Source organism: Bactrocera neohumeralis, chromosome 6 (assembly GCF_024586455.1).
Source record: "Bactrocera neohumeralis isolate Rockhampton chromosome 6, APGP_CSIRO_Bneo_wtdbg2-racon-allhic-juicebox.fasta_v2, whole genome shotgun sequence".
Classification (NCBI taxonomy): domain Eukaryota; kingdom Metazoa; phylum Arthropoda; class Insecta; order Diptera; family Tephritidae; genus Bactrocera; species Bactrocera neohumeralis.
The window spans coordinates 32,859,832-32,870,710 of NC_065923.1; the positions used below are offsets into that span (position 1 = coordinate 32,859,832).

Consider the following 10,879-nt stretch of genomic DNA (forward strand, 5'->3'; position numbering starts at 1 on the left):
TCCTCAACTACGTTCTCGTCATAAAACAATACGCCGACCAGACTTCGGACGCTATTAACTTCAGACATATACTCACTGCCATTCACAGTGGAGCCATAAACACCTTCACCGACTTCCTCTCAGTGAATGGCGTACAGCAGACGACGAGTTCGAGTTGCCGTGAGAATCGAGATACTGTAGCAGGTTAAACTCCTTTCTTACTCAATTTCTTACTCAGTCTCTTGAAGTGTAAGTGTCGTAAAGAGTTATGGAATACTTACTTTCCTCTTAAGATATTTAAGCCCGAATATCCAGATATACACACATACTATATATTTATTAAATTTCTCAACTTCCTTTAATTAAGTTCAATACTGTTTTTTACATGTTTACGTATAAAAATGCATTTAGCTATTTCTTGTAAAAGAGAATTAAAGATTTGTTTACAGTTCATTACATATTTGATTGATCACCCTGTATTGGATGGAGGATTATATAAAAAAAGGATATATATATTTTTTACTAGCAAGATTTTGGCAACTGTTGGCAACAGAAAACGACGCGCTTGTCAATTAACAAGACACAAAGTTGAGTTGAAAGATTTCTGCGCCATTTCCCGGAAATGTGGCGAACACAACATCATCGAAGTCATTGGCGCCATACCGCTCGAGCAAATCTTGTGGCAGCAGCTTAAAGTAATTCGCTTTAAGCATTTCTATGTATTGCTTAGAGGATTCCAGAGAGTCACAGCAGGCGACCACGCAGCCACCCCAACTGAAAGTTGAGGTAAAAAATAAGAAGGAGAAAGTGATACAGTGAATTATGTAAATATGTATGTGTGTATATGTGGGAGTGTTGTGAGTTAGTGGTCTATTAGCAGTAATGACGCGGAAGTAATATTCTTACCCTGCACCGGTGAGTCTAGCGCCCACCTCCGCCTCATCGGATAAGCTAATCAAACGATCCAGATCGGTGTGCGAACACTCGTAGAGCTCCTTAAGACTTTGGTGTGATTGACGCATCAATTGTGACAGCAACGTAAATGGCTTTGTGCCATCATTGACACCATTACCGTTTGACGTTCCGTTCACGCCATTGCAGATGTATTGCGATTCGTTATGGTAGCGCTCGCATATTTCGCGAAATTTCGCCACACGCAGTGACTCTGTAATACGTTTAAGAAGAAGCAGAGATTAGCAATTACTTGCAATACAACCATTATTTTACGCCTCGTCCCCCAAAATTCCACGTACCTTGTATGACATGTAGAGCGCGTTGCTTCAATTTGAATTGTGTCATGTGCCGCGTATTGACGGTGAGAAATTCCCTCTCGAATTCCTCAGCGTCAACCTCCAACTCGCGCGCACACAACTCTGCGCGTGTGTAAATATCCTTTGGCAGCCATTTCAACACTAGCTCTTCCAGTTCGCCGAGCGTGCAATGCAGCGCCTCTTGCAACTGCACAAAGCGCAACATGCCACGCCAATTGCTGAACTTCATATGCTTGGCAATAATGCGCGCAGCCAAGCGGCATTCCACTACGCGTTCATTGAAATCCGACGAGGCTGCTTTGTTCTTTGCCGCCAGACTGTTGGCCACAATGAAGCACACACCAGCCGGCAACTGTATGGGTGTGGCATTCAGCTCCGGATGGAATTCGATGAATTGTGCGCAACCAGCCTTGGCCAGGTAGGCGATGGCTTGATCCATGCCGCCACCCTGTGTGCCAATGTAGCGTTCACAGCGTGCCGATATGGCGGCCAACTGTTTGCGTTCCAAAGGCAATTGGTGCAGATATGCCGTGGCCAACACAGCGGCGCTAACCAGTGCGCTGGAGCTGCTCAAACCCGAAGCTGGCGGTATGTTGCCGCTCAACGCGACATGCATGCCGATGGGCCGCATAGTTTCACCACTGTTCGCTTGTTGGATTTGCTCATAGATGCCCTTCACACCGCACAGATAGTAATTATACCATTTCGGTGCACCATTTTGCGGCAAATCAATGCTGTGCGCGGGAGATGTGAGAATTTTGGTTTGTAAGTGAAATAATGAAAATTGCGAAAATATTACAGATATTCCTACCTGAGCGCACTCAAATCGCATTTGAAGTTTTCGTAGCGCTTTGTTTCCACATTGCGCAGCTGTAGAAATGTATTTTCCTCATCGTGTCCGACCGCCAACAGAATGCACTGATCAATAGCCATCGGTAAGACGGGGTAGCCGCAGTAGTCCACATGCTCGCCGATTATGTTGACGCTGTAATTTTATTAAAGCAGAGAAATGGTTATTGTGGCTGAATGCAAATGAATTAAAGATTCTGAAAAATCACATAAAGTTGAAAAATATGTACCAGATATAACTTGCTTTGTTGGACTTTGTAATGTCGACTCGCACAAAAATGGGTTATCCATTTCGAGGTTCCCTACTTTTCTAAAGAACAAACACAGAAACATCAAATTTATTGGTAAATGCTTAGTATCACTTGAAGGAACATTATTTGGCACTTATTTTTTCTTAATTATCTCTTTCAAATGTTGGCCGCGTCTACGTTTCAGATGGTCCATTCGTTGACTTCAATTTTCGATGATTCGTTCAAGCATTTCGACTGCTAACCTAACTTTACATATCCCCACATGAAAAATTCTAACGGTGTGATATCAGACGATCTTGGTGGCCAAAAACATTGACCGGCCAAAAACGTTAAATTATCTGCTTTCCAAAGTGGGGTTAACATCTCGACGTAAAATGCGCCAAGTCGTTCCGTACGTCAGTTCGAGTTGCTGCGAACTGCAGGTTTTTGGTTTTAAAGGAAATCCGTCACGAATTCCCCTCACTCTCTTTAAAAACAGATCAGTATATGTCGCTACTAGGCTTAAATCCATACGATTTTTAGTTAGCCCTAACCTTCAATAGGCGGGTGTATACATTTGACAAATGTTGAATCAATAGTTTGGGAATAGTATTTTGGGTGAAGCAAGCAAAGTTAGTTTACAAAAAATTTATCAAAAGGAATTTCGTGTGTTAATAAAGCATTGCTTTTGGAGGAAAAAATAATATGGAAGCTGAGGTTTGGATTATTCAACATTATTTGGACTCTGCACCAGGACATAAGCCGTTGAAAAGTGGTTTGTTAAGTTGGAAAGAGGCGAAATAGGCACCGAGGATGAAAAGACAGTGAACGCGCTTAAGTGACTGTTACCCAGGAACACATCAAACAAGTGTAGAAAATAATTTGGATGACCGTAAAGTGAAGATTTCGGAATAGCAGACACTTTAAAGATATCAACGTGTTTGTACGTCATATTATTCACGAATATTTGGGTATGAGAAAGGTCTGTCTGTGCATCGTGGGTGCCGCGCGAGCTCACTTTTTAACAGAAACGAACGAGTTGATGATTCGGAGCAGTGTTTGCAGGCGCTCAAGCGTAATAAGTCCGAGTTTTTGCATCGATATGTGACAATGGATGAAAAATGGCTCCATCACTTCGTTTCGAAGACTAATCGACAGTCGTTCGAGTGTATTGCACACGATGAACCTGCAACGAAGCGTGGAAAAAGGCAACAATCGGCTGGTAAGGTTATGCGCTCTTTATTTTGGGATGCGCATGCGCATAATTTTAATTGACTATTATTATTATTCTATTGACTGGACCATTTGAAGAAAAATAAAGTTATGTTTCACCAAGACAATGCAGAGTATCACAAATCAATGATAACGATGGCAGAAATTCTTGATTTGGGTTTCGAATTGCTTTCGCAGCCAACGTATTCTGGCCCCCGGCGACTATTTGCATCTCCAAAGGTTTCTGTGAAGAAATTTTCGCCGAATGAAGAGCTGATCGTTGCAACTGAAGCATATTTTGATCCAAAAGACAAATTTTACTACAAAAATGGTATCAAAAAGTTGAAGGATCGCTATAAATAGTGTATCATCCTTGAAGCTTGATTAAAAAAAACAAATTTTGCCAAAAATTTATATTATTATGGTAGACTGGGGACTTTTTAGTTAACCTGTTGCATATTTTAATACGATTTTTTATTCTAAATAGTTCATTTTAAGCCGAGTATAACGGCCAAAGTGTGAGTTGCATAGAAATATGTTCTCAATCATGCTTTAAGTTAATCTCGGAAGTACATGAAATCAGTTTCGACCTTGTTTTGTCTTGTCAAAAACACTAAAATACGTGCCTCTAGACTAGAATACCCCCTAAATCCAAAAATTAATTAATTTCCGTATATATATATGATATTCACTACTACCAATACACCACCTACCGTCCAGGCATGCGAACGAAGAATTCCGGTTCACCACCGAACTGATGGCGATAAAAATCGTTAAGCTCACGTAAGCGTGCGTAAAGTCTATGCTCAGAACCAAGTTCCAAATGTGACATAGAGATGGCGCTCTCCGCACTTGCTGCCATTTTTATTAGATTTCTGCGCTAAACCGGATTGCTGCACTGCACTTCTTCAATTATACTGTATGTATATATGCGGTTGTTGTTTATTTATTTGTATGGTTTTTGTTTTGATTACCGCTACAACAAATTTCACTTAGGCACAATAGCGATGACAACTTGTATAATTGAGCGAATTGAGCGAATCTAAACGGGAATAAACGCACATACTTAGATGCTGAGAATTCGCGCGACAATAAATCAAGAATTTGCACACAAAAGAGTGAATGAACCGGCGGCGGAGGCAGAGGTGGCGCGAACGATGCAAAGCGCTGCGACAATCGACAAACGCGCACAAAAGCCTAGTGATAAGAAGCGTCCGCGAAGGCAACGTCCAATAACAATAACAATAACAATTGGAGCTAAACTGTTGATTAGCCTCGTATGCGCTCGTTTTGCGTGTTGCTATTGTTTTATAACAAAGTTCACAAGTTAACACATTTAATTAATTTCATTAAACTTTTATCACTGCTCGAAGAAAATTCATTAAATTGCAGCAGGTTGGTTGGCGATGTTTTGCACGAGGAAATGCCAGAATCAAACAAAGAAAGCAATAAAGTTGATTCAAGTGAAAAATTAATATGAATGTAGCTCAACGTGCGTTCTAGGAGAGAGCATTCACTCACGAAAGTGGGTGCGGGAAAAGTGAGAAAATAGTATTGCGCGCGCCGCACAGTGGGACAGAGTTGTATGTTAAGAGGCAATCAAAATTAATTTTATTTTATTTATCGTGTATTAAATTGCATTATTATTACTAATTGTGTATTTAGTAATTAACCTGAGTGATTTTTATGAATTTTACTTAGTTGTGAACTTCAGTACTGTTTTTTTAATCGCAAATAGGGTTTCCCTGCTATGCATGAATTAAGCGTAAGCCAACAAGGCAAGGCAACAACATTGTATAAGTCCCTATACATTCCCAATATTCTTATAATATGTTTCATACCCAATATCAATGGATTCGCTTGTTTTGGTATCCGTATTTAGATGATATCAGTGATAAAATCAGTTTACTAAGCAGTTAGGTACTAAAATTTTGTATATCTTAAACATGATATATTAAGCTCTCCAAAAATGTATTAACACCCAGAAGGAAATTTCGGAATATGCATATGTATGTATATATGTGACCTGGTCTACAGAAAGGGGCTTGGGTGTCAAAAAATCAATTTTCAAACGAGAAACTGACGAAACGAGTTGTTTATTTTTAACAGCTGTTTCCCAGAAAACTAGTTTTCGCACGTTAGCTCCCTTTTCGTAGACCAGGTCACATATATAAATTACCAACGAGACGAGCTAAGTCGATCTAGCCATGTTAGTCCGTATATGCGAACTGGTTCCTCACGTTTTCAGATATTAATCTAAAATTTTGCTCTTGCCTAAAAGGCTATAGATGTCATTAGACTAGATAAGTAAATGAGAATTGCACCGCGACCTAAGGTCTATTGTGCCCTCTCCTAAGTCAGAACGACTCACCTAGCCCCAGAAAATTGATAAATTCCAATAAACTGCTAGGTGCTATTAAGGCAGTGTGATAGTTTTTTTTTTGGAAATATGGTTCCGAAGGCCTTTATTCTGCGCTTTCAGACTGATGTGCAGTCAAAGCAGGTGCTCTGGTGTTTCAGACTCCAAGTCACAGGGCCGGCAATTCGCACAAGAAACTAAGCCCTTGTTGTATAAGTGCTTTTTTGAGCTTACAATGGCCAGTGTAAAAGACGACAAGTAGCCTGAGTTTGTCCCTACGGAAGGTATAAGCCCCCATTAGCAACTTGGCATGGCGCATGCCTAGATGTTGTTGCCAATGCTTCTCCCTACCCACTGCTTCATCCTTGCAGAGCAGCTTGATATTATTGTCCTAAACAACTCAACAATCTCTGAAAATATTGCTCAGTTCGGAACACTATATCATATAGTGGCCATACAAACTGATCGAGCAAAATGAAGATATAGATCTTTTTATAGCCTTTTATGCTAGGCACCTGTGTAGGGTATTAAAGCTTTGGCGGAGCCGAAATTGACGTTTTCTTTACTTGTTTTACTCTTATTCTGTCATATTTTATTTTTATTTGGAAAATGTACTGAAATCGGCACGGAAATGGACTCACATAACTTTTACGAGCTGGTAATACAGTCATGTAGATAAATTTGGAAATAATTTTAGCACTTTGACGTCAATGAAGAAAACTTTTTGAAAACTGCACAGGTTGGGAAATAGCTCGATGCTAACCTATATTTTTTTGCTCAGAGATAGGTTAGGTTAGATGAACGCCTGTGTTCGAACTTCTAAATTAGCAAAACCCTTAGTAGCCAATACAAATTTGCACAGGCGTTTAATTTCAACTCTCGCCAGTTCGGTGGGTTGTCTGAAGGTATGCGCTCTCAAGTGTTTCAAGTCTTGATCTCACAAACGCAGAGCAGTCAAGAAGGAAGTATTGAACCGTTGCTCAGAGATAAGAACTTAAAAAAACGTGTAGATTCAACAGGGCTACGTATCACATAGAAGAAAAGCATAGATAGTCGTTTCAGCGACGGAGTGTAGAAGTACGACTTTCCACTTTATTGTTCTCAAGTTTTCTTCAATCACAGGTTTAAGGTGATTACATCGATATCCCTAAAATTTAACTAATCCATAAAATTTAACTAATCCAAGACTTCAGTTGCATTTCAATCAATTATCTATGCTATATTTCTACATTTAGACCAACAAGGCATTTTGTTCACATCATCAGGCTAAAATTTGCTAAGCTCTACGTTACATGGTAGCAAATATTTTTGTTCATAAAAAAAAATGGAAATTTCGCTGTACTTGTCACGAAAGTATTTTTATTTTTCACACGTTTGTGTTTAAAATATATTTTTAATAGCTGGTAGTAAAACACCTGTGCATATACTACGTTATATACTAAAATGCGTTCAATGAGGCCTGCAACTGCTGTGCCACCTCCACATCACAACCGCACGCGACTTAACAGCAAAAAAAAAAAACTAACTAAAACAGCTATAGCATTTTTTAAGATAACACACTCTTTATGCGAGCATTTATAGCAATTCAGCACTAATTAAATTAAGCTAAAGAATCACACTAAGCGCTGAGCTTTTTTTATTAAAATATTTTGTGTTTATTCCGCTGGCGCACAGCCACGACGACGACTTGAAAACAACTGACATTTTTAATAAAACAACTCGCGCATTTCTGCTACAATAATTCACATCTTGTTATTGTTGTTGTTAGCGAGTTCACATTTTTCTTACGATTCCGTCGTCTTATCAGTTGGTGCAACCGCTTGTTGGCCATATCAGCATTTTATCTACATTTGACGCTTTATTATTGTTATGCTATTCGTATATATGTGTGTATGTGCATTGGTACTCATATATACATATTTATATGTATATGAATAACTCATCAGTCGGTCTAAATATCAGAAACCGGTTGATTTTTGATTTGAAATTTAAAACACTGAATTTGTCGTCACCTTCGACTTCCGCTGAGCGCCAGTTTTCTATACAAGTAGATTCATTCAAATTGAGCCATGAATTAAATACACTAACTACATAAATATTTCTCTCTGCTAGACGAAAAATGCATATTAAATAATGTATCTTGTGTTTTCATGAATGTGTCCAATGCTTATGGAAAAGTCGACTTTCTTCATCTTTACATAAATATGCACTTATCTATTAGATATTGGCTTCGAACTTTAAGACCCACAACACCGACGAACAGAGTAAATATTTACAGTTTAACAGTTGGTATACCAGCAGTTTTTATATTTTATAACCGATTTAAAAAAATTATGGAAGTTCCAAGAATATCCGACGTTTTCGAGCCAATGAGTATGTAAACAAAAGCAAAATTGCCGCATTGGTGTGATTAATGGGCTGGTGGAATTATCGGTCTATATTTCTGCAAAAATGATGTCGATGAGAACGTAACCGTTGATGGCGACCGCACCAATTCCCACGACAGCCGGTTCTACGTACCGGAATTGACTCGGATTTTATCCGACCAAGGGCTGTTTTTTCGGCAATATAAAAAAAAAATACCGTTATCGCACTATAATAATGCTTGAAATTGAAGTTCGTGATCTCGACGACATTTGGTTTCAACAAGACGGCGCCACTTCCCACACATCGCATCACAAAATGAATTTATTGAGAGAAGATAGTTTTCCGTTTTGGGCCTGTCAATTAGCCAAAAAGATCGTGTGATATCACATCGTTAGACCTTTTCCTGTGGGGATATGTAAAATCTAAAGTCTATGCGTATAATCCCGCTTTGATTCAGGCCTTGGAGCAAAACATCACGCTAAGGCGTATAAATGCCAAAAAACGAACTTTTGAATGATAATAAACATTCCGCATTAAATTTAAAGTTAGTAAAGTAGTAGTTACGGTGTAATCGATCAATTATAGGAAACTTCCAACTTTTACATACCAATTTTGTAAAATAAAATAAGTAAGGAAGGGCTAATTTAGGGTATATCCAAACATTTTATACTCTTGCAATTTGCAAGGTCAAAGCCGGGAAATTTCTTTTCAGATTTCAATATTATATCTGATAGGTTGACCGACATTTTGGATAAAATTTCGCAATAGGAACTGGAGTCCACATATTCGGCATCTGGGGCCTTATACAACCAGTTTCGATTTGGACAAATTTTGATCATAAATTGGCACACCTCGAGTTCTCTACAAAGTTTTATCCAGATACTTTGCTTGGTTCCTGATTTGTATACTGGAAAGTGAAAGAATCAGATGGAATTTAAAATTGTGTTATGTGGGACGTAGACGTGGTTGTAGTTCGCCCATTTTCGCACTGGAATATAGAAATGTCAGTATAATACTATATACCAAATTTTGTCGATATCAGTCGAGTATGTCCCAAGATATCGGTTTTCGACTAAATGTGGGCAGTGCCACGTCCATCGTCAAAATTTGATCCCGGCTCCTATAAAGCTCTTCCATACCACCTCTCGTGTAAAATTTTATGTGTTTTTCTTAATGATAACTAGTTATAGATTTGTGATGCACCGAAGTAAGAACACCTTTACAAAACAAAGTTGACATACAAGTACTTGATTCCAATCATTCAGTTGTATTGCAGCTTACTTCTCGAGATATTCGGCTTTTTAAGTAGGGCTATATAGAATTTTTATAGATGGTATGTATTAAAAAACTATGAAAATTGTATACAGCCTTACATAAAAAGCTGAATATCTCGAGAAGTATTAATGATAGCGATTTTGATCTCAAACCTTTCAAATAAAATTTCCTACAATTTGTCGTGTACATTTTTTCTATAGCTCTTGTCATTTAGGAGATAAATACAAGAAAATGTGAATTTCATGGAAAAATCAGGTTTAGAACCCCGTACTACCTCGCCGGTGCGAGTTACGACTTTGTTGCACTGAGCACTTTTGTAGAGTGAACAATTCTGAGAAATATGCGTCTAAAGTCAAAGCGATGCCATAAAATACTTCTGATCTGTAGGAATTTAAAGATAAAAACTCACGATTGTAGTGTATTTTCTATGGAAAATTTTTACAGGCCTTGGTCCAGTTCTTAATTTTAATATTAAGGGCTCAAATTTTCAGGGAATTTTGTTTAAAATAAAATTTCGTGACGGGACTGAAAAAAATTAATAGTTCAAAAAAAAAACCCTAATATATATATATATATATATTTTTATATGTTATCTGAAAGGTGTAATGGACCACTTGGTAAGCTAGATATATGCTGTTCAGGGTATAATTAATATCATTCTGGAGAATGCTTATGAATAATAGATTAAGAGATGAGAAGGCTTTAGTATACAATAATAGTAGATAGTAAAAATAAAAATTCACAGACAGAGGGCGCTGTGTACAAATTTTGAAAATACACCTTACTAAGACTGCGTTGAGCATGTCTAGCGGTCAATTATTGACATGAGATGGGAACTTCCGTTCAGCCTGAAAGTATGCAACACATTTTAAATATTTCTAAACAAAAAACTATCATGCGATTTAATTGTCCAGAGATGGAGCAAATGTTCAGGGATCGCCGCTATTTAAATGATTTTATAATATATTATTAATTCACATGATTCTAGATTTTTTTTGCGAATTTTAAACAAATTATATAAATTACATATTATTGTAAATTATAAGAAAAATTAAATAAATCAGTTTCTAAGTATGTGCATGTGTGAGTGCGAGACATTTTATTAGTAAGCTATGCATTTTACGTAAACTTCATGGTTGTATATACATACATAAAATTTGTGTAGTTTTGTATTTGTATACGCATATGTACATATAATATTATTTACATATGTGACCTTAGTTATGCCCGCCAGTTTGTTGAGTGTGGGTTCTTGTGGGTTGTCTGTGTTTACACATAATGAGCTACAACTTGTTAACACAAATGCACAAAGTGCATTACCGTTATGTTGCGCATTT

General features: G+C 37.9%; 1 protein-coding gene across 3 annotated transcripts; it reads right to left on the minus strand.

The window, feature by feature from the left end:
- Positions 1-312: 312 nt before the first annotated feature.
- LOC126761817 (N-acetylgalactosamine kinase) lies at positions 313-7,582 on the minus strand. 3 transcript variants are annotated; one of them, XM_050478224.1, is made up of 6 exons: positions 7,461-7,582; positions 4,255-4,583; positions 2,062-2,235; positions 1,233-1,984; positions 886-1,144; positions 313-753 (listed from the first exon to the last, which is right to left on the minus strand). In XM_050478224.1, the coding sequence occupies exons 2-6, from the start codon at positions 4,401-4,403 to the stop codon at positions 552-554; spliced, it is 1,536 nt and encodes a 511-aa protein (XP_050334181.1). In that variant the 5' UTR covers positions 4,404-4,583; positions 7,461-7,582; the 3' UTR covers positions 313-551. The 3 variants fall into 3 exon arrangements, with proteins under 3 accessions (XP_050334181.1, XP_050334182.1, XP_050334183.1); XM_050478225.1 differs by having other exon boundaries at positions 7,427-7,582; XM_050478226.1 differs by having other exon boundaries at positions 7,518-7,536.
- Positions 7,583-10,879: the final 3,297 nt, after the last annotated feature.